This window comes from Lytechinus pictus, chromosome 7 (assembly GCF_037042905.1).
Source record: "Lytechinus pictus isolate F3 Inbred chromosome 7, Lp3.0, whole genome shotgun sequence".
In the NCBI taxonomy this organism is placed as follows: Eukaryota; Metazoa; Echinodermata; class Echinoidea; order Temnopleuroida; family Toxopneustidae; genus Lytechinus; species Lytechinus pictus.
In genome coordinates, this window is record NC_087251.1 from 6,998,616 (window position 1) to 7,023,970 (window position 25,355).

The 25,355-nt window shown below is 34.7% G+C and overlaps 1 protein-coding gene across 1 annotated transcript; it reads right to left on the minus strand.

Annotated features, from left to right (window-relative positions):
• Positions 1-3,688: 3,688 nt before the first annotated feature.
• On the minus strand, positions 3,689-25,199 carry LOC129265067 (heat shock protein HSP 90-beta-like). Its single transcript, XM_054903050.2, has 12 exons — positions 24,803-25,199; positions 23,951-24,143; positions 18,537-18,743; positions 17,975-18,134; positions 16,989-17,125; positions 12,741-13,043; positions 11,707-11,872; positions 11,297-11,487; positions 10,807-10,954; positions 7,549-7,817; positions 6,803-7,136; positions 3,689-5,239 (listed from the first exon to the last, which is right to left on the minus strand). Exons 2-12 carry the CDS (start codon positions 24,110-24,112, stop codon positions 5,139-5,141), a joined length of 2,178 nt encoding a protein of 725 aa, XP_054759025.1. The 5' UTR covers positions 24,113-24,143; positions 24,803-25,199; the 3' UTR covers positions 3,689-5,138.
• Between the last annotated feature and the right edge of the window lie 156 nt (positions 25,200-25,355).

Genomic DNA, 25,355 nt, shown 5'->3' on the forward strand with positions numbered 1-25,355 from the left:
ATCCCCCCACTTTTTACGAAAGAAATGAAAAAAAATCACAAGAGGCAATTGTTTTATTGGTGAAAATTCTTCCTAAAATACCGCTTAACAAATAAAACAATATTGTTGAATCATAAAATGCAAATAAAGAGCCAGTTCACCATTTCCAAACGAAATACTTATGTCCTTTATAACATTGAAGAGAAACCCCCGTTGGGGTCTTTGGGAAGGGATTAAGATGGAATGTCAAAAATTGTTAAATGTAATCTCTAATAAAACCATTAAACCATCATGGGGTAAAAAAATATTGGAGGGGTATTTGCCATATGGACATACAGTGACGTAACTACGGGGGACATGGGGGGCACATCCCCCCCATCGGCTGACAAAAAAAAACGGGGAAAGGGGGAAAATGAGAAAAGAGGGAGAAAGGAAGAGAAACGTTGTGGGAAAAAAGAAAATATTATTCATTATAATGTTATATTATATTATAATTATGTTATGTTACATTACATAAGAAACATTTTTATCATAACTTTATGAAACATAATTTGCCCAGGGCCTACGTCTTCATTGTTCCTGGTGCTCGCATCGTCTGTTTAACGAGATATATAATCCTGTTTTACTAAAACATCCCGTTTTCAAGTCAATATAAACCAAATATATTTCCCAGCACTGAATAAATTGAATTGAAATTGAATTTTTGATATTCAGATCAGAAGAAGGGACATATTAAGGACTGATTTTAGGAATTCATGAAGAGCAGACATATTAAATTGAATTGAAATTGAATAGTTATCATTGTTTTATGTAGTGACATATGCTTCTTTTTCATGACTCAAAAGTGATTGCCCCATGTTAAGGTCTTCGTATATATGAAACATTTCCTGTCCGTGATTACGTTCGCATTAGTGGATCGGTGAGATATGTCTGCTCTTCATGAATTCCTAAAATCAGTCCTTAAAATGTCCCTTCTGATCTGAATATCGAAAAATTTCAGCTCGCGCTTCGCGCTCGCATCATTTGGTTAATGAAATACGTATGGTCCTAGTTAATTCCTACAAAGAAACCTAAGAATGCCCCACTTCAGGTCTGAATTATCTAAATTTTCAGCTCGCGCTTCGCGCTTGCATTGTTAGCGAAACAGGTACCTATCATGATTACACAAATTTGATTATAATGTCCCTTTTTAGGTGTGAATATAAAAAAAATTCAGCTCGCGCTTCACGCTCGCATTAGTTGATCAGTGAGATACATATCCGTTTAATGACATTGTCTCTATTAGGTCAACTGGCAACTGAGCGCGCTTCACGCGCACTCACTCAGTGATTCAAACATTTTGCTGGTACCCCCCAATGCCGTGACCCACGGTGCGCCACTGTGGACATATTAATGACAATTCCTTGCATATCTAAAAACATGATTGCAAAAAAAATGCAAAAATATTTTAGTCATCCCCCCACCCATCAACACGGATTTACGCCAGTGATGCTATGAATATCCTTAAAGAGAAAATAACTAAATAAAATGAATGTAATTGCTCTTAGAATTCTAATATATAACAGTGATATAAGGAATGAATTAGTCATTCTCAATTTTCTTTAAAATTACATTTATGAAAATTTGTATCACATGACCAAGAGGGAAGCAGCTCAAGTGTGACATCACAAAAAAAACCAGAACTTTAATAATCCACGAGTGTAAATCTTTGATAATTTTTTGTGCAAATTCTTCATCCTTTTTTTTAATTTGCCTTACTCCAGGATGAACTTCCCCTTAAAGGCATTTTTTTTTGTTTCCAAATAACCTTGCCAATAGTTAAAGGTCAAGTCCAACCCGGCAAAATGTTGATTTGAATAAATAGAGAAAAATCAAACTAGCATAACGATGAAAAATTCATCAAAATCAGATGTAAAATAAGAAAGTTATGGCATTTTGAAGTTTCGCTTATTTTTCACAAAACAGTGATATGCACAATTCAGTGTCATGCAAATGAGTCAGTTGATGATCTCCATCACTCACTATTTCTTGTTTTTTATTGTTTGAATTATACAATATTTCATTTTTTTATAGATTTGACAATAAGGACCAAGTCGACTGGACCATATAGTATTAAACAATGCTAATTCCACATGTTCAGCCAGGAATTAATCATTGTTTCATGTGACAATGAGAAAATTAGAATATTTCATATAATAAAATACAAAAGAAATAGTGAGTGGATGACATCAGTCTCCTCATTTGCATACTGACCAGGATGTGCGTATAACTGTTTTGTGAAATTAAGCGAAACTTTAAAATATAACTTTCTTATTTTACATCCGATTTTGATGAAATTTTCAGTGTTATGCTTGTTTGATTTATCTTTTTATTAAAATCAACTTTTTGTTGGGGTGGACTTGTCCTTTAAAATAGAAGTCAAGGTTGCAAGCTTGTCTAGCTTGGTTTCTAGCTGACCAGGCTCCTTATGGGGATGACAACCCTAGCTTGCTTCCATACAGGCTGTGAAGGGGTAAACCCTGTTTCAATCCTAGGAACAAGTGGCTTCGGCCCCTGGTTATGATTGGTTTGACTACCCATTCCACCCAATTACTAATGTCATGTTAAGTGGCAGTCATAGACTAGTCTGCAGGCACAGACCCCGATTGAAACAAATGTGTCTCCATGCAAAGACTAGCACATACAAAACTTGCCGTTTCAATTCAGGCCTTCAGTACACAAGGCACGAGTAGGCTGCAATTCAGACCCTTAACTTGAGTGAAGGGTTTGCACAGCAGACTAGCCATGGACCATTTTTCATCATTTCATGATGGCAACATCAGGCCCAAAGAATAATCTAAAAATAAAACAAAAAAACTTGTGACCCATTACTAACAAATAAAATTGCCAGCCACAGCAAGAGGCTATGTATTCCAATATCAAAAATGTTTCAATTACTGAGCTCATTCACACTTCATTTACTTACTCCATCTAAAAAACCCTTTAATTTCAATAGCTGAGCAAATGGGTATATCTCTCATAAATTTGCAAGAAATTACATAATGTATAAAATGCAATCTATTTATCACTTGGTTTTTATTCTCAATCTTGTTTCACATCCTTCATTTTCCTTCACTTACCGACTCTATTTGTCCATCTCTCTTCTTCATAACCACCCTCTCTCCTTTGAACCATGGACCTAGTAGTAGGTCCATGTTTGAACACACACTCTCACTACCTATCCTATATCAATTACAGCCACCAAGATAAAGCCAGGGTAAGAAGTCCTTTGGAAGTGCATGGAGACGTTTGAGTCAAAATGTGATGTGCGCTTTACAAGAACTGTCTATTATGCCATGTCTTGCATAATTACCCCTGGATAGGTGACACTGCAATAAGTTCATTTTAATCTTGAATATCCTGAAGAAGTAGTTTTCTAATTTATGCCCTAAATACTAATACTGACTCAAAATATTTGGTTTTTTCATGTGAATGTAAAACACATACCCTTTACAAATATATTGCTGTTGGAAGTAAATACATACCCTTTTTTCTCGATTTTGGCAATTTTGATGCCCCTTCTCCTGTAGAAACATACATCACTTGGCCATAAAAAATACTTCACTTACTTTTGTGTAAAGGCCACCTTACCTTGCAATGGCAGTGAGCCACCCCCACACATGTCACAGTACAATACTATTGCAGCATAATAATGTGAATGATGCATGAATAAATTGAAGGATAACTTTATTTTCATGGTACAAAACAAAAAATACACGAAACAGATTTACATATGTATCAACATTCTTGATTTCACGCTAGATTACCAACAAGCAACTCGGGTCTGGTGCAATAAAATGGATTAAATAGTGAATATGGAACTAAATCAAGAAAATTGGCAAAAGCGATATTGCTACGTTAGAAAAGTTTGAACAAACTCTATTAACATAATTAATGCTATAATATTAACCACAAACCACCTTGCACATTAATGATCTGATGAAAACCAACATAGCTTCAATCATATTCTCCATACCAATATTGCACCTGTTGGTATTTTAAGGGCTGTATGATATTATATATTTGAGTGTCAATTATCACAATGTATGGTGATATACTGTCTCCCAAGCCATGCATAAACATCAAATGTTCATTTTCTTTGGTGAGGAATGATATTTGCAGCATTCCAATTAAGATTTCTTTTTGTCTAGAAAAATGAAGACTTTTTTTGGTGTGATTCAAGATGTGACTGAATGTGGATACAATATTGTTAAGACATTTAGTTTTTATATCGTCATATTGTGCAGCCCTAGTACCATACCCCATTAGGAAACTTGTCTGATTAGATCAGGCAACCTTTTTAAATATAAATACATGTACCTGCATACCACTAATCACCTTTTGAAGCTTTTCATCAGTTTACAGGTAATTCCAAGAAAGACGATACAAGCACAGACATATTTAACTCTGAATACTGCATTTACTAAAGACTATACAATGCTTAATATTGAAGCTTTACCTAGGTGGGGCAAAATGCTAGACATCCACATTGCTATCTCTTAAAATGTTAAAGCAGTATATGGAAATGCTACGTATAGTTCAGGATGGGTATTATTTATTTGGTAATGATCACTGGAAAATGATTCGTAAGTATATGTAACCGTCGCAATGAAATGGTTTACCCAGAATACTTTAACTTGATACATGTATATTAAATATTTTTAATTTTGACTTCAAAATGGAGTAAAATTACAGTGAAAGTGGTAGAGACTTTTTAGAAAATGTTCCATTTAAAGATTGTAACAATTTACGTAACATGAATTAAGCAAGAGTTCGATTCCAAAGAGTAGGGTAATTATGAATCAAATTGAAATACTTTCACTTTATGAAGGATCTTGTGGGGGAGAAAGAACAGATTGAAGTAGAGTATTATTGGGGTGCAGACATGTGAATGTTGATTTGCTACCTGGATTACTGCAATTCACATAGTGACCATGCTAATGGCTCCCAAGATCAGAAGTTCCTTGCACCCTTCCTGTCTTTCTTAGAAATACTTGGAGAGACTTCCTGCGCCCCCACAGTCCATATCACAGGATCATTATGACAAAGTTCGCAGAATGTTCCTAATCACATTAGTCATGTTCTCGCATTCTAAGATGGTATAATGTTCAGTTCAGTTTTTAATCAACTTCTTCCATCCTGGATGCATCATCATCATCTCCTTCCAATGGTGGCATGTCTTCATCAGCTGTTTCCTCAGGTACATCATCCTCATCAATTCCTGCACCAAAGACAAAACATTTCATAAGCTAAAGGCCTTAGAATCATACATTGTACCTACATTTATACATTTACCTAGAATATCCCCCCCCCACCCCTTGAAGAGGACACACGTGAAAGTTTCTTTTTTCCTAACTTCTGGCACATGTAAAAAACAAAATTAAACCATAAAAAATGTTAATCCTAAAGGCGCTGAGTCAGGTTTAATCAACCCCCCCCCTCAATATTTTCTGTGACCATTCTGCTGCTCGAAAATTTCGGCCGCGCTACCCACTGACTTTCCACATTGAAGTCTTGGGCATCTTCTGAGACCAAATTCATTACACTTAGCTATGCGGTTATAAAATTACACAACTAAGTGCATGTCAGACCCTAAATTGCTTCAAAACCTGATTTAGTGTACAAAGTCAATGTGAATTAGATTTTCTCACCTTATTCATAAAGTTATGATTATTTTTACTTTCATCAGCTGAAATTAATTGATTTCAGCATAATTAAAGTGATTGGCTAACATTGATTTGACTTTAAAAAATCTGAGCTAGAAGGTCACACTTGTCACCTGTGTCTGTGATATGTTACAAAAATGAAGCCCAGAAAAAAATTGCGTTCGAAAATAATTATTTAGTGCTTCAAAAATTGAAATATAAAGTGACCGAAAAACACCATCTTAATTTCATCCCATACACTTATGTGTACTATTTAGGCGTCTATAAGACGCTTATTTACAAAATCGGGGTTTGCCTTGTAGTTATAGCTTTTCATTCTCAATAATGGTTGTTTTCAGGGTTTATTAGTTCTAATACATGCACTTGTACACATGTTTCATCTTGATTTGAGAATTTTTTAAATCGGCTGCTCACAAAGTTAAATAATACCTTTAAGCTTCAAAAAGGTCCTGCTATAAATTTGGCAAAAAAAAGAAAAGAAAAACAAAAGGTCGGAAAACAAATAAATAAGAAATTCATTTTCAAACCAGGATTTTTTCACTTGTAATTGTGAAATTAGCACTCTGAAATTTTTACAGTGAATTAGAGCAAAAACTATGATTTACGCATAAATTAGCATAATTAATTCATATTAAAAAAATCTGACTTTGGAAAAGAAAAAAAACATACAGCGTTGCAGATTGCATCCTCAACTATTATGCCCAGTCTGGTTAGGGTTAAAAAATTTATAAAGAATATGTGACTCGTAGATGAACTTTAGTGATAGCAAAACATAGTGAAGCAAACTGTTCAGTAAACAAATATACAGAATGTACAAATAAATGACCTGCATTGTGAAATACAGGCGACTCTACACATCAAAATCGGTTTCAACATATATGAAGGATAAATAAGTCTTGTATAATATGGTCTAAACATTGCCTGACTTGAGGAATTCTACATCTGCCTGTTGCTTGGGTAGAGTTTTTTTATTATTATTTGTCAAAAGTCATCTGCGCATGAGAGGCGAAAAAGCAAAGTTAATCACTTTGACCGCAGGTCTCTCCCTTTTTTGTTAAATTGTATCTGGGCAAGTAATGTACACTAGCACATTACAAGAGATGGAATATACAACTTACCAAGACCAAGTTTGATCATCCTGTAGATGCGTGATGCATGGGTCTGAGGCTCTTCCAATGAGAATCCGGATGCCATGAGGGAGGTTTCATAAAGAAGCATCACCAAGTCCTTCACTGACTTATCGTTCTTATCAGCATCAGCTTTCTGTCTGAGTGTATCAATGATAGGATGTTCTGGGTTGATTTCAAGATGTTTCTTGGCTGCCATGTAACCCATAGTACTTGTATCACGGAGTGCCTGTGCCTTCATGATACGCTCCATGTTAGCAGTCCATCCATATTGACCGGTAACAATACAGCAAGGAGATGAGACTAGACGATTTGACACAACAACCTGTACAAAAAGGAGATCAATACCTTATCATTACTTCATCCTACACAAATCGAGGTTGTGATCACGAGATTGAATAACAAGATATCCTAATGAGGAAAGGTGCCATTTATGTTTTACTTAACATGTCTCTCGTTATCATTTCTTATACCAAAGATGAAGAGCTTCCATTATCAACGTAACTAACAACTGCCCGCATGAACACCTTGGTTGGACCTTTGATCTCTGCTTTGCACAACTGGGTAATTTCATTTTATTCTTTTGTACAGAGATGTGCTCATGCATGAGTTAGAAAGCATAACTCTTTCAGCAAGAATCTGTCATTATAGTTTATACATTCCTTTGAATATTTTTTTCAGTGTTACGGGATCTCATTTTGACAGTTTTGAAGAGAAAAAAAAGCAAAACTACATACCTTCTCAACCTTCTTGTCAAGGATTTCTTTGACGACTTTGCAGAGGTTCTCAAACTTTGCCTTTGCCTCTTCCCTCTTCTTCTTTTCTTCTTCATCCTCCGGCAGTTCCAGGCCTTCTTTTGTGACAGAGACTAGGGTCTTTCCATCGTATTCCTTCAGCTGCTGTACACAGTATTCATCAATAGGCTCAGTCATGTAAAGAACCTCAAACCCACGCTTCTTCACACGTTCTACAAATGCTGAATGGGCAACCTTGTCCTTTGATTCACCTATCCATGCAAAAAAAAGGGGGCAATGTAACTCAAGGAGAGCGAACACAGCAAAGCAATATGTAATTACTTGTAAGAAACAAGTAGAACGCCTCTGGCAGTCTCGCCTGCATTACGCAATTCGATATAGCAGCAGTGCTTCCTTTGAAAAACAGCTAAAGAATAATTATTCACAGAAGAAAACATTAATAAGATAATAAAACATTATGTCCATTGACCCAAAATGACCTTTGACCATGATCATGTGACCTAAGGATTGTGCAAAACTATCATTCATGCTTGATTACCCTTACGTCGATGTTTCATGAGCAAGTTCCATAAACTTCCGAAGTTATGATGCCAATTCAACACATATTCCCAAAACAGCCAGAGTTCGTTGACCTTTAAGTGACCTTGGCCATTTTCGTGAAACACACAGGGTATTCAGGGAGACACTGCTGCTCTTATGTCCAAGTTTCATGAACTAAATCCATAGACTTTTAAAGTTATGACAATTCCACAAATACCCCCAACATTACCAAAGTTTGTTGACCCTAAATGACCTTTGACCTTGGTCATGTGACCTGAAATTAGCACAGGATGTTCGAGGATACTAGATTGCTCTCATGTCCAAGTTTCATGAACTAGATCCATAAAATTTCAAAGTTGTGATGACAATTCATCAAATACCCCCAATATGGCCAAAGTTCGTTGACCCTTAGTGACCTTTGACCTTGGTCATGTGACCTGACACTCGCACATGATATTCAGGGATACATGGTTGCTCTTATGTCCAAGTTTCATGAACTAGATCCATAAACTTTTAACGTTTATGATGAAAATTCCTCAAATAACCCCAACATGGCCAAAGTTTGTTGACCCTAAGTGACGATTGACCTTAATCATGTGACGTGATACTAAGGCAGGATATTCAGTGATACACTATTACCCTTATGTCTAAGTTTTATGAACTAGGTCAATATACTTTTGAAGTTATGACATTTCAAAAACTTAACCTTGGTTAAGATTTCGATATTGATTCCCCAACATGGTGTAAGTTCATTGACCCTAAATGACCTTTGTCATGTGACCTGAAACTCAGGCAGGATGTTCAGTAATACTTGATTACCCTTCTGTCCAAGTTTCATGAACTAGGTCCATATACTTTCTAAGTTATGATGACATTTTAAAAACTTAACCTTGGTTAAGATTTCAATGTTGACGACGCCACCGCCGCCGTCGGAAAAGCGGCGCCTATAGTCTCGCTCTGCTATGCAGGCGAGACAAAAACTTATGAAATTGAAAACTGTCAAGCTTATAAGAATTCAGAAATAGCAATGTTTCAGCTGAAAAAAAAGGCAAAAATCATAAATGTATGATTATTTTTAGTTTTGCTGGTCTAAATGGATTTATTTTATGCTATTTATGATCTCAAGAGTCCCCAAAAAAGTTCATTGAAAAAACAATGAAAACAAAAGCTCCAAAAACAAAGAAATATACAAGACATTGCAAAACACAATATACATAGGAAATTGATCTGATATCGCAATTCTTTCATGTGCATTTGATAAGAACATCACAAAGAGTTTCTACGCCAAAAATTAGAACATTTGAAGCAAAATTTAGGAAGTTAGAGGAAAAAGTATGATTTTGCATCCTACATAAATTAGCATAATCACTTTATACCAATTTGCATGAAATAAATTACTATACAGTCAGTCGGCAAGCCCCTGTGTTAATGAGCAAGATTTATCCAAGTCCTCTCGTGGCTGAATTCATGTCCCTGCAAAATCTCGTGAATTGTGAGACTTTCTTTCTCAAAGAATTTAACCACTTTCTCCTTGGGTAATATTGATTATTTTTGTACCATGGGCAAGAGTAAATGTTACTCTTTTATATTGGTCATTTCTTTTGAATGAAATATTTTGATAAGTAAGTGAATTTTTTACCTGAAAAGATGCATCAAACAGAATTTTCTTCCTCTGTTTTCACTTGCAAATTGTGCAACATTTTGTGTTTTAGGCACCAACATTATTTATAATTATATCATCAGAAAGCTCAAACTCTGTACTTTCTTGCAATGTCACTCTTGATATGTGGCATCTTTTAGATGGGTCAGCAGCCAGCTTTTTCCATCAAGATGCAAGACGAGATTTCTGAAATTTCTGAGTAACATAAAATCCAGAGTTCTGATTGGCTGAATAATGTTTTCAACATTCAAGTGTGACCTTGCAGAGGCCAAGTGAGGGGAACATTGGAATTTGCGTGGGTGTGTGGTCTCTATGACCAATCAAAGCGCAGTATTCTTGTTTTTGAGCTGCTAAATGTACTTGGCCTTTGAAAAGCTGGCTGCTGACCCATCTAAAATACATCTTTTTATAAAAATTATATCATATTAAAGCTTAGATATTCAGCTTTATCATGATCTAAAAATCATTTGTGCTCAAACAGAAATTAAGTGTGAAAACAACAACTTTTGTTGCATGAAAAAATTATTTTGTTTCATGTTTTAGATCAAAAGTTTTCCCTATATTACAACATCCTTTTAAAAATCCAAACACATGACCTGAAAGAATGATTCTTCTTCTTTACAAAGATACCAAAAACATGAAATTTGGTCAATATTTAGAGCAGCAATGGCCGAATAAAAAGAGGTGTTTTGGTTCGCACCAAGCTAATTAACTATGCAAAAACCCTCTAGTCATGAATATCACTTGGATAAAAGAAGCTTTTTTTTCAGGGCTTGCCAACTGACTGTACAATTTTGTAGATTATGTCTCAGACAACCTGCGTGCAAATTGTTGGCGCGATCAATGGCCGAGATCCCAAAATACGCCAGCCTAGATAGGGTTAAAGAGTAAAAAGGTCGGCAAGCGGCAGTCTAAAAGAAATTTGCAGATTTATGTCAAAAAAAGTGTCGAGGGGTGAGGGCCATTATGGCCCCACCCCCCCCCCCCAAAAAAAAGTATTAAGGTTAAAATACAAAAAATTACTGATTCCCTTTATTTACCTGTTATGTAGTAGATTTGTGTTTGGTTTTCCTTCATTCTAGAGACATAGTCCTTGAGAGTTGTCAAGTCATCACCAGAATGTGAAGTGTAGTATCTGAGGAAGTCGGCGATCTTGCTTCGGTTCTGTGAGTCCTCATGGATTCCAAGCTACAACCAAACAAATATTAAATTTACAACAAAATTAAATAAAAGTAATACAATTATAGAAGTATAACAAGAAAGATGTATAAGCCTAGAATTCCTGTTTTATAATCAAGTATAGACACTACAGCATAACATTCCCATTCTTTTCTATTTTTAATATGTACCACCACATTCTTTTGTTAATTCCAATTGTAATGGACTGTCCTATGAAAATACTGCATTGTTAGTATTGGTTCAGACTCACAGAATGATGGTTCCTTTTTAGGTTTGGCGAGGGGAAAACAGGTCGGTATTATAAAAGATGATCTTTATTGCTTCTAATTGGAGTTTAAATAGTTAAGTTACCTTGAGATTCTTGGAGAATTGTTCATACAGCTTATTGTAATTTTCCTTGTCCTCAGAGAGTTCAAGGAAGAGTTCCATGCACTTCTTGACAATGTTCTTCCTGATCACCTTCAAGATCTTGCTCTGCTGGAGCATCTCGCGAGAAATATTAAGAGGAAGATCCTCAGAATCCACAACACCCTTGACGAAATCTGTAAGGGGGAGGGGGAATAAGGAAACTTTTTTTTAACAAATTGGGGGAAAATGGCCCTTTTTCAAAGACGATTCATAATGCAGCTTAAACAAATTCTCTGATTAGAAATATACAAAATTATACAGTTCTACTAAAATTTCTATGCAAACTTTTGAGTAGAGAAGTTTTTCTCACAAAACATATTTACTGGTTTTCTGATATAAGAGAAGGAACTTACTGAGGTATTCAGGGATGAGCTCTTCACAGTTTTCCATAATGAATACCCTCCTGACATAGAGCTTGATGTTGTTCCTCTTTTTCTTGTTTTCAAACATGTCAAATGGAGCACGCTTAGGAATGAAGAGAAGAGCTCGGAACTCAAGCTGTCCTTCAACAGAGAAGTGCTATTAAGGAAAATGAACACAAAATTAGTACAATTTACAATGCATCGAGGTTTATCAAATCATTAAATCTATCAATCATCAAAAAAAAAAATCATATTGTTGGGATTGCAAGGCATGAAGTACCAAGGGGAATATGGTTAAGATTAATCCATCATTAATCAAATTCAACAGAGCAGTCTTACTGTATGGATCAATCATATCAAAGATAAACTAAATATGTTGCTTCCAGATCATGCACCACAGTCCTTGAACATTAAGAAAGAGGTTCAGTATGTGGTAAGCACAAGCTGGTGCAGAAAAGATAGTCTTGATAAGCCTGTAACATGACATGATCATGGTAGAGGTACAGGAATTCTTTTCTTAATCTACTTCCATTAGAGCACCACCAGTAGTCAACATGATCATCAGAGCCTGATACACAACAGACAAGTCATGTACCAAGAATAACAATTATGACATGGTGCATAAGTGCTGGAAGTATAAACTTGGTCATCCTATTTTATAAAGACATGGATCTTCTTCCATACATCTTACTATCAAACATGTTGGTAAATTAGTTATCAATGGTAGCTTCCATGGTGAACACCAGTCCACAGCCCAAAATATTCAGGGATATTTGTGTAGTTGAAATCACAGTACATTGTATATAACTATATTGAATTATATCTCATTTTATGAAAAATGTTTCAAATCCCATCATGCAATGAAATTCCACAAAATCAGCAATTTTCACTGTTCACCTTTTTTATGGTGAATAGTAAAAAAAGTTTTAATTGAGCCAAGTTCCATGGACAGATATTTTGTTTTCTTGTGTAGGTGATGCTCCAAAATAAAAGGCTGAAATTTCAAAAATATGTGAAACTCGTACCTTGACAGCTAAATGGTCTTCCCAATCATTGGTGAGTGATTTATAGAATTCACCATACTCTTCTTGACTGATGTCATCAGGGTTCCTAGTCCAGATGGGTTTGGTCTTGTTCAAGATTTCATCTTCAGTGTACTTCTCCTTAATCTTCTTCTTCTTCTTCTCATCTTTCTTCTTTTCATCACCATCATCACCCAGATCTTCAATCTTAGGCTCGTCTTCACTTTCCTTGTTCTCTTCCTCTTCTTTCTTTTCTTCTTCTTCTTCTTCATCATCACTGATCTCCTTTTCACGTTCCTTTTCCACCTATTGTTCAGACAAGAAAGACATTGCGTTGTTAAATATTTTGCCCATCTTAACTTTTTACTAAATTGAACACTATGGAATTACATGATCAATAATATAACAGGTATATTGTTTTCACGTCTGTCTTTAACCATGGACCTATCACAAATGGACATTCAACGAATCCCCTCCTTTCGGCCGAAGACCTTCACCGCTAATCCTTTTATTAACAGAGCGCTGGCAGCTGACGCCCATCAAGCCGGTCGTAAAACACGCTCGCACTGATGGACAGCGGAAATCAATTGTACGCTGCTCCTACCCATTGCGATGTTGTTCGTTCACTTTATCAAAAGCAACGCACAGCAGCGAACGTTAGCGCTATGAAAATGATTGCAGGAACAAGAAAACAGGCGTGCATAAACGTATTTTTTTACATACATCGCAAACAACCGCACATGAAATGCATTGACATCACCTTCAGATCAGTATATCTACGGCAAAAAAGCAGTTGAAATTTGACGGAGAAATGTGCTGAAAAACGTTAAAAATGCATCTTTTTTGGACAGTATTGATGGCGATAGTAGCGCTTACCTTCGGTCAGAAGTTGATTTTCATTTGGGCGTAAAATTCCAGAGGATTGGCGAAATTTAATAGGATTTTTTGTGATGATCAGACGACAATTGCACAGTATTGGCAGCGTGAAATAATATATTGAAAACCGGAAATAAATTGCGCATTGCATTATAGGTAATGCAGGGACTTTCCCTGATCGCAGCAATCGAGCTTACATGACCGCATCTGGTCGAAAGAGGGCCAGAGATCGGGCGGTGACTGTCAATGGCCGTGAAAGGATTGAGTATTGAGTAAACGACCGCCCCGGGCGCTCGTCGTAAAAAAAGTGCAAAGAGAACGTTAACTGTGAGACAGCAATTTTGACAGCTGGAAACAGGTGATGGCCATAAAATGCTCTCGTTGAATGTCCATTCGTAATAGGTCCATGCTTTAACCATCATCAATAATGCCTTCAGCTTTGTCGATTTCAATTTCTTTTTAAGAAGTACCTAAAGGAGCAATCAACAATTATTCTCTTTATTATTGACCAATAATAAAATGTGACCTCATATCTGTCAAATTGTTCAATTATCAGAAGAATGACCTTGTGGCCTTTGTCCTTGTGATCACCAAATATTGTATTTAATATCTGCTCCCATACATGCAACTGTACAAACATGAGCCAAGCTTAAAGTTGATATAAGTTACTTTTTTTTAATTATTGCAAAAACTTTATTTTGATTGTATTCAGTGACCGACTCATGCAACCTTTGACACCCATGGACCAACAATCTTATCGCAACTCCAATATGCAAAAATGAACCAAGTCTGAAGATGATACCTCAAATGGTATTTAGTTCTTGCCAAGACAAGATCTTCAGACGTATGACCTATGACTTTAATAGCCCTAAACTCATATCATCATGATAAATAGTGTACTAGACTAAGCAACCTTTTATAATTGTCGGAAAGTGGAATTTTCATTTAGGTTGCTTGAGAAGAATGTGCCTAATTTGCATATTATTTTCGCACAGGTGTTTAGAATTCTCTTGATCGGCCGGATCACTGGATAGGGTTAGGATGATCGATGTATGTACGCTCGAAAAATATAATTCTAGTTATTTTCTAATCCTTGTTATGTATTTTAAAGGATTTTAAGGATTTGTTTTCTCGTAATATTGAGTGAAAACAATATATATACTTGTATCTTTTTCATATTGGCTGTTTCAAAGTTTAACAAATCCTTAGCGGAATGATATTTTTTGGGGTGGTTCCGTGACTCCACTGCTTGTTGGCATTTTACGTTAGGTAGATTATTGCACGTCCTGGTTCTGGTGCAGGTCGGACTGCAATCGAAGCAGGCCTGGGAAAGGGCTGATGTAAGTGTCGTTTTATCTTATTTTTGCATAGAATTACAGTAAAATGTAATTAATCTAATAACTAATATCGTTTCTATACTATCATGGACAAAATTATGAGAAAAGAATGACTTGTTTTAAGATTGAATTTAGTCACTTTTACTTTCATAACTTTGGCAAAGCAAGTGTATCTCGGTCAAGTTCAAAGATGAGTTGTAACTTACAAATTATGAGGATATTTACTGGTTTACTTTTTGTGCTAGACATTGTTGGGAATAATGAATATAAGTAATACTTGATATTTGAAAGGTCAGAAATTTAGGATTACTTGTTGAATTGAAGAGAAAGTTTTAGTAGATTATTTGAAAGATAACATAGAGGGCGTTCTATAGTAAACATTGTATTTCAAGATGGCGGCGCCCATGGTAAGGTATGCTTCTAGCTGACCTCGTTATATTATATGATGTGATGATTTCTGATTATGGTTCTGAAATAAGAGGTTAGATCTATGACTTCTTTGCTTACTGAACATACACATATTGTTTGTAGACTTAAATTACTCTTTTAATTGCAGTATCAGATGAGTAAACTGTAATAGAGAATGGTTGTGTTAAGCTCAATAGACAGAAATATGCAGTTTGACTCCGTTCGATAGAGCTACTTGCTCTATCAAGTACTTGGGTCTTGATCAAAACTTTGGAATTAATGAACATAGTTTTTACTAATTGGATTATTTATTCGTGCAAAAGAAAACATTGATATTTGTGAGTATATCATTACCAATGATTATCCACACTGAAAGTAGTAGAATTGTTTGAGAAATATAATATTTTTTAAGCTATTAATTCAGGGAATTCTAAGCAATTTTATCATGAGTTGGAGTTATGATTATCTTATGGTTACGATTGTTGCTTTCTTTAATTATAGCTGGTCCGACTCATTTGATCCTCATCGAGATTTCGAATAATGTAGAAGCTGCTACTCCTTTGTGGTATCCTGGGTGATGTAGGTGGTGTGTAACCACCAGTAGCCTCTGACTTTGGGTAGGCATTAATTACATGGATTCTTCTATTTGTGTATAAATGATTCATTTTAATAGAATATCGTGATGTATACAGTGTATGATGCATTCTTATGTCATCTGACTAAATATGAGTAATATGCTTATTATATCTACTAAATAGTTTTGAGATGATAGCTACAACGATAATATTTACAAGCTGTTTTTGAGGAATGCATGTATTTTATCATTTCAGTAAATGATAGAGATGAATACACCCCACTTTCAATATCAATATTTTGCCATGTATTCAATATCTGCAGTCTATTATGTACATTGTGTGATGCAAGTGCCAATGACATGTTTTTGAAATGGTGTTATTGATAATCTTATTTCATTTCTGTCATTGCAGGGTTGTTGTTTTGTTACTCCTTTCATTTTGTTGGTTTTGGCAAACCTCAATAAAGTCAAAGAAGCTCAGATCTGGTGTCCCGTAGCATCTGTAAAGTTTGCTCCGTTACGGTCTTAATTGGCTAACTCAACCCACCCCCCGACATAATAATTTACCTGCTGAAATGATTGAGGTATGCATCGAGCATATCTCCAAAGAGAATGACTCGATAAAGCCAAGTTTTAAAATTGGATCAGCTAGCATAGCAGCTTCGCAAAGTCAGCTATTCTTATGACTGGAGGCTCAAAAATGATAGATGGCGCTGTCCGTATCGAGGCCTAGCCGCAGCTAGTGAGACGTGTGGGTTTTTTTCCCGGAAAAAAAAGAGAACATGATAGAATAGTTGCGCTGCGCCCTGATTTACTGGAAAATTATCCTGTCTAAGTTTAGTGATTTGGGCAAGATATTTTCATAAAACATGTGGATGTAGGTGGACTATATTGGAAAATGTATTTAAACAAAGTGAGTTTGCATAGGAATTTTGAGTCTAGATTGAAATCTCATTTCCCCACGTACTTATTTGAAAAAAAAATCTCTGGAAGTATGCGTCCGGATAAGGGGAGGCTGGTTAAGAGAGTTCGGACTGTAAATACTTAAAGACGTACCTGAAGACCAATAGGGTAGCCGATGAACTGACTGTGTTTCTTGACGATTTCTTTCAATTTCTTTTCCTCTAGATATTCTGTCTGGTCCTCTTTCATGCTTAGAACAATCTTGGTTCCTCTCTTCAGGTCATCACTGTCTGTATGACGAAAGAGAAAAAATAATAATTGAATGTGCATATCCAGCAGTGTCTACACTTTTTTTCTAATCTCAGACATCCAAAGACAGATGAAGTAATATTTCCTTGCTAACCAATCAATTTACACATAAATATATGAATGGACATTTTTAATCAAATAAAGATCCACATTTACAAACATTTGTAATCTTTTAACTGTCCAAACAACTATTCCAAGGATACCTTTTGAAAGCTATATTCAATAACTTTCTTGTCAATCATTTGTATTATATGATCCTCCAATGTGCATTTTTTTTAATGGCTTTCCACAAATAGTTCCTTACTTTTATATAAAGTAGATTTCAACTAGCGTAACAATGAAAGTTAATCAAATCTTATGAAATATATAGTTATGGAATCATAAAACTTTTTTTTTTTTAATACTGTCACATCATCAAGCATGCCATCATGAATATGCAATAGGTGGGCTGATGATGTAATGTCTCCCTTTTCCTTTTTGTTACATAATTATAATTCATATTTTCATACATATCTCCTTGTAAAGAATATAGGTTTCAGCTTATCTTACATAATAAATTAGTTCATCCTATTTTTTAAATTCTTGGAGAAAAAATCTGAATAAACACTATTTCATTTAACAAATAAAAAAGAATAAGTGGCAACATTACATCACTTCGCTCACTGCATTAGAACTGTGACATAAAAATGCAAAACTTAATGAAACTTTTATTCCTTGTCCAATTTGAAGAATTTTCAGTTGTCGGTTTTGTCTGTCTGATTCAAGTAACATAATTTTCAAGCTTAAAGACCCCTTTAACTATAATCCACATGCAGACCTAAATGACTTACTTGGAATTCTATGAACAGTGAAAGAGCCACCAGCACTAGATTGCCACATGTAAGTTTCATCATCATTGTTCTTTGAGTAGACAGTTACTGTCTCAGCTACAAGGTATGCAGAGTAGAATCCAACACCAAATTGACCGATCATGGAGATATCAGCTCCTGCCTAAAATGAGAATTTCAAAAAAAATCCACATTTTCATTTCACCATTGAGAACTTAATAATCCCTGATAACTTTTAAATGTTCAGCATAAGTTCCTCTAAAAATATATTAAAATTGTTTGTTTAACACATGTACCATTTCATCAAACACATTATTTTCAGTGATATTTTCAGCTGTATTTTACTCTTTCCAACAGCCACAAAACATGGAAAATGTTAAATTTTTCATATTACCATTATGCAATGTAGAGCCAAATCAGGCCTTAAATGTATCTGTTTTGGAGGCAAGGCCACTATTCTATCTCAGTCATATTTCTATATTACACCACAAATGAGTAGTCATCTACAGCTATGACCTCCGACCAATTCAAACCCTGCATAATCGCGATTAGTTTTTACGCATACCTGCAGGGCTTCCATGAAGTTCCTGGTGCCAGATCGGGCAATAGTTCCAAGGTTGTTGATCATGTCAGCCTTGGTCATCCCAATACCTGTGTCGATGATAGTCATTGTCTTCTCATCTTTGTTGGGAATAATCTTGATAGAGAAATCCTTTTCGGCTTCAATCTCACTGGGGTCAGTCAAAGACTTGTAGCGAATCTTGTCCAAGGCCTATAAACATGGAATATCAAAATTCAATTCAATTCATTTATTTCACTCGATAAAAATAACATACATACAGGTAAATAAGAAATACATAATGGCAAGAACAAAACAAAATAACAAAAGTGATAATAAAGTAGTGTACAGAGCAGGCTTCGAGTGTGGACTGGCATTAAAGATCTGTTAGATCTTAGAAGTTCCAGCCCAGTAAAGAAAGAAAAAGAAGGGATACAAAATAGAACATACAAAGACAAAATAATGCAAGGGAAAACAAACATTAATAAAGTTAAAATGAAGTGTTTGCCTTTCGAGGAAAATGATAGAAAAAAGGTAAAGGACTAGCGTATGTGGAGGGTCACAGAAAATCGACAGGTGAAATTAGGGAGAATAAGTGTAGGAGAAAGGCAAACACAGAAATTATAGTCATGTAGTCTTAGTTATTGGATGCGAACGTTGTTAACATAATTTCTTTGTACTGACGTTGAAAACTATTCAGGGATAAACTATTTTTAAGGGTAGGGGGGAGAGAGTTCCATAATTTGGGACCTGAATACATTATAGTTTTTTGGGTAAAAGTAGTACGGACGGAGGGCATGTGAAAATCAAATTGTCTACGAGTTTGGTGAGAGTGGGTAGCAATATTAAGACAAAAATATCTGCTTAATGATTCAGGAATTATCTTTTTGTGACAAGAATACATAAATGATCCAAGGGATAGTTTATAAAGGTCAAATACACTCAGGAATTTTAATCTTTTAAATAGGACACTGGTGTGAGCATTAAATGAAGTCTTACATATTATTCTTACTGCTCTTTTCTGTAATTTAAATAATCTTAACATATTTAGGTTATTGTTGGCTGCGGTGGCCCATACAACATTACAATAAGTTAAATAGGGATAAACCATTGAATAATAAAGGTTGATTAATATGTTTTGGGGAAGGAAATTTAATTTATTCATTACACCTATATTTCTTGAAATAATCGAACATAAATAATTAAAGTGATTGGACCAGGAGAGTTTATCGTCAAGTTGGATGCCAAGAAATGTTGTATAAGATGTGTGTAGAATTTCCTTACTGCTGAGATATATATTAACATCGTTGGGATTGAAGTGGCGATTTGAAAATATAATTGATGTTGTTTTAGAAATATTTATTATGAGTTTATTCTTGACTAACCATTCTTCTACATGAACTAATTCTTGATTGAGATTTTCACATAATTTATTTACATTATCATTTGACAAGGAAATTGTTGTATCATCAGCAAATATTGTAAAATGCAATTTTTTTGAAGTAAATCTGATATCATCTATATATATTAAAAATAGAAGGGGACCTAAGATTGACCCTTGAGGAACACCATGCATTATGATCTTAGATTCAGAATTATGCTTCTTATATGTAGTATATTGTTTACGCCCCGACAGATAGCTGTTAACCCATTTTAAAGCTGTACCTCTTATTCCATAGCAGTTAAGTTTATACAATAATAATTTATGGTCAAGACAGTCAAAGGCTTTTGATAAATCGAGAAATAAGCTAATAGTTGTTTGTTTGGTGTCAATAGCATTAGATACATAATTAATAAATTCTATAAGGGCAGATGAAGTTGAATGTTGTGGTCTAAATCCGAATTGATTGCAATATAATATGTTGTGTTTATTTATAAAATTTAAGATCCGGTTATACATACATCGTTCTAATATTTTTGAAAATATGGGCAATAATGAGATCGGCCTATAATTGCTATATACATTATTTTGTCCTTTCTTATATATGGGTACGATTTTTGCTATTTTTAATTGGTCAGGAACAATACCATTATTTATAGATGAATTAAATATTTTACAAAGTGGTTTGCATATGACAAAGATTACTTTTTTTACAATGGAAACATCTACACTGTCAAATCCAGGACTAATTCCATTCTTTAGTTTGCTGGTTACGTCAATTATTTCAGAGTATTTAATTGGAGTAAAAAATATAGAATATGGGTTCTTTGGTAGAGGAGGGCAATAATCATGATCAGTTGATCCTATGTTTTCTGATAGTAAAAGAGGAGCCACATTAATAAAATAGTCATTGAATTGAGTTGCAACCTCTGCATCTTCAAGGGTGATTCCATTATTTTCAAAAGTAGTATGATTTGACCTTTTAGTTTTACCCAACATATTATTCAATATTTTCCATGTTTTAGATGAGTTACCTTTGGTGTCTTTGAAAAGCTGATCATAGTATTTTTTCTTTGTTTTGCGTAGTTCTTTAGTAAAAATGTTTCTCAAAGACCTATATTTCTCTCTATTGCTATCGGAAGGGTTTTTAAGGTAGTTACGATACAATTTTAGTTTCTTCTTTGACAGGCATTTTAAATGTTTATTGAACCAAGGTTTATTTAAAGAGCTTTTATGTTTAGCAGATATAATAGGAAAACATTCATTGTATAATTTAAGGAATATTGATAAAAATCTATCATAACTACTATTTGGATCATCATCATTAATAGGCCAGTTGACGGAAGAGAGTTTATGGTAAAAGGTTGCAATGGAAGTGTCTGAAATTGACCGTTTAGAATAAGCATTGCTAAGACTATCTATTGAGGAAGGGATTTCAGTGATGATAAAAACAGGTAAGTGGTCACTTACATCGGAAACAAACACTCCATTCATTAAGTTATTTTCATCATTCGTTAATATATTGTCTAGGAGGGTTGCAGTGTGACCAGTAATACGTGTGGGTACAGTTATTAGCGGCGTTAAAGAATTGGTATTAATACAGTCAGAGAAGTTCTTGGTGGTTTGAGAAGCATTCATATCATTGAGATCTATGTTGTAATCACCAAGCAAATAACATTTTTTGTGCTCGTTATTGACAATACTCAGAATACAATTCATTTTACAAATAAAATCATCTACATTTCCTGAGGGAGGTCTATAAATTATACCAATAATATACCAAGAGCGTGAGTTATTGTTTGGTTTAACCTCTATAAATATGGTTTCTAGAGATTCAAACATGTACGTTAAGTCTGGTCTCTGTTTATATGCTAGAGATTTATTAATATATACTGCAACTCCACCTCCCTGTTTACATATTCGATTATTCGTTAACATATCATAATTCTCCAAGTAATAAAGAGGTATATGTGAATTAGGTTTGAGCCATGTCTCAGAAAGGCCAATGATTGTAAATTCAAGGTCAATACTATTGAGAAATACTAATAAGTTTTCAAAGTTCTTTGGAACACTCCGACAATTAACGTGTAAAAGAGAAAACATATTCTTAGGATCTTCATTTTTAAGGATATTACAATTATTAAACTGGTTTGGAGTATAGTAACAAGATTCAGAGGAATTGTTGCTGTCGTCAGCATACTGTAAATGTAACATTGTGTCAGTATCAATAGGTAAGGGATTTACAAACATTTTACAAATAAACACTTAGAATAGAAAAGTTGAAATGAACAAAATGTTTAAAACTAGCGAACGGTATACTATGCAAAATTGAACCAAGAGGTGACAAAATATGAGTAAAACAGGCAAATTTCGTAGTAGTACACAAATTAGGATGTAAAAAGTAAAAAGACAATGTAATAGAACAGAATACAAAAACTGAAGAGATTGATAACAAATGTTTCGATGATAACTGTGAGTTGCAGTGTAAGTCACTGGCCTGGAAGTCATTTCACTTTATATTATAAAGTGAGTGTTCATGCTATGGTGAAAAGAGTAGAAGGATTATCATCCTTTAAGGCAAAATTATTCATATAAGTTTGACAAGGTCTTCCTTTGAGTTGATTTGCTTTTTCATAGTTTTGTTGTTTGTACATCGTACAGTTACAATAATCCTCCCGTCCATGGACCAAGCTGATAATATTTTGCTCTCTGGTTTGTTGATCTCCTTAAAGGCTAAAATGATATAGTAAGACCTATCCCTTGTTGTAAGTCCCAGTTAAAAAAATAACAAATATCTATGTTTGACAAATGCATCCACATGGAATTTCAATCGTTACATCTCTATTTTATTACAGTATTAGATCAACAAATCTCTGATCATATTTCCAGTTCTAAATAGATACCTTCTCAGCAATTCAGTTGGTGTTCACAAGTGATTATTCAATCTATGGAAGGTGACTCATGCAAAGTCCAAGTAGAACTCTATATTCTTTTTAGTTAACGAACACAGCTAGTTTCTTTAAAAGTCAGTGAACTGTACTCTGAAATGACTAATTTGCTGTGTGGTTCAGATCCTCCTATGACCAAGGATATCTAGACATTTGGATTGAAGATCGTATATGAATTATAGCAGGGGTGCTCTAAAATTTCAAAATGAAATTCAAAATGAAACCGTTCTGAACTTGGGGGAAAAGCAAGTAAATTTTGAAACAATGCCTACTTTATCCGGGAATTGCCTTCTGAGGTCAAACTAAACTTTTAATCTAGAAATTTTAAGGCTGTATAATCCTGGGCTTAGAATAGATCGGATCTAAAAACTTTTAGATCTTTCCTTAACTTAAGTTTATCACATTCCAACATTGGGGACAAGTAAACGGGGTACTCCATGCTGAAAAAAAGTATAAAAAATCAAGACTAAAATGTTTTATAAAGGATGTACCGTACTTTTTGCCCCAAGAGTCAACACTGTGTTTAGAATATGATTTGCGCGAGGTGTGGCTGTACTAAACCCAATGATGTAGGTAAAGGTAAAACCGACGAAAATACGTGTTTAGGGTGCTTTTCAAGACCCCATGGTCGCGCATGGTATCCACTCGTCAATGGAAGTACCCCCCCCCCCCCCCCCCGGGCCCCACCTTCTATTTTCTTATGTTATTATGTGAGAAAATGTGTGTATGATGTCTCCCATGTAATAAAAATCTTGTAGCAAGAATACCAGTTGTCCAAATTTTTTTATTTGAATAAACATAATTTTGTATAGACAGATCAAGTGAGGATATGACATCAATTTGCTAAATGTATATTCATGAAGACATCCAAAGAACTTAACACCAAAATAATGTCAAGCTTTTAAAATTGTCTTAACTTTGATTATCTTTGTCAAAATTTAATCAAATTTTCAGTGTTTTGATTGTCATATTTTTCTGCCAGAGCCCAGAGTGTACACACCTTTCAGTTAAGAAGAAAATTCATCTTTTCCTTTTACCCTATCCAATATTATTGCATGCGCTGCAATTTGGAATTGATGAAACAAACTTACATCAGATGAATTTGAAATGAGCTCTCTAAGGAAGATCTCCTTGTTTGAGTAGAATGTGTTGATGATGAGGCTCATCAATTGAGCAATCTCTGCCTGGAAGGCAAAGGTCTCTGCCTCTTCAGCTTCCATTGGTTCTTCTGGACGTTTGGTTTCAGTTGACATGGTGGTTTTTTGTGATCTGTATTAAAACTGACTGCAATGAAAGAATAAAAAACTTTACCACAGATTTTTAACCTAGGCTAGACCTATGCTATAGACATAGTATGCCATGGGCAAAGATTCCGCGTACAAAACTGGAAAAAAAACCTTTAAAAGCATTTTTTGGTCACGCATGTATACAGCAAAATATTTGACTGCCCCCCCCCCCCCCAGCATAAATATTTTAAAAAAACACTGCTTTTATTTAAAAAGTTTTAAAAGAGAATTTTCATTTTGAAAAAAATGTCCCCAGACATGCCAGACAAGGAGCAAAATTTTGATGAAATTGAAACAGATCTAGATTCTAGGTCTGGCTTTAGAAATTAGAGATTAGATCTATCAAAAGTTGATCAGACTAGTAAGAGTAAGACTAGGCTAGTTGAAACCATGATCAAGAATCATATCTAGACAATAAAGACACAATAAATCTCACCACTCTTCAGATCTTAAATCAAATTTAGACAAACTTTGTCACAAAGCGTTTCACAATATCCAGACCAGATTCATTCAACTTCAATTCAACTCCCAGTCAAGCCTGCCCTTGTAAACCCGATCCAAACTTCACTTGTCTGACTTAGTCAATTGAGTTGAATAAGGAAATAATGTAGAATAAACTTAGAATTCAGGTAGAAAGATCTTATATACCTAACTTACCTCTTCAAATTCTCGAAAATTCTCTTCTAGAAGATTCGTCAGGAGCAGGACAAGTCAAGACAGTCTACGGCACCGAAACACTCTCGCGTGATTAATGAATGAATGGATATGAACATGTGCGACCGATCCGACACACAATATGGCGAGGCGGCGCCGAGGATGCATATGGGAATTGCATTCTGCATGCACTGGCGCGGGGATGAATTGATATTAATCCGCGGCCATTCAATTCCAATATTTTAGGCTTATGAAGTCAAAAATTGTATTTTAACTAATTTTTCAAGAACATAGATAAAATCGTACTCAATTTTACTCAAATTTTTAATTTCTGGTTTTATTTTTTTATATTTCCTTTGAGAACTATATGTTCATTATCAGATGTGCTTCGGTTTTTCTAGCATATTCGACACCGGATGCGGATATAGGGTTTTCCAATACTTTAATTGAGGGTAAATATTTAATCAAGTCAAATTATTGTCGTGTAATTTGATTTTTATTCTTGCAAAATAAAAATAAAAAAGCGATGATGAACTAGTTATTATATATTTTACTA

Excerpts from the sequence above, each read along its gene's own strand:
- LOC129265067 (XM_054903050.2), bottom strand. The coding sequence starts at position 24,112 with ATGTCAACTGAAACCAAACGTCCAGAAGAACCAATGGAAGCTGAAGAG. Across the intron at positions 13,044-16,988 it reads GCTACCCTATTGGTCTTCAG|GTGGAAAAGGAACGTGAAAA; the intron begins GTACGTCTTTAA and ends TCTGAACAATAG. Across the intron at positions 11,488-11,706 it reads GCTCATCCCTGAATACCTCA|ATTTCGTCAAGGGTGTTGTG; the intron begins GTAAGTTCCTTC and ends TCCCCCTTACAG.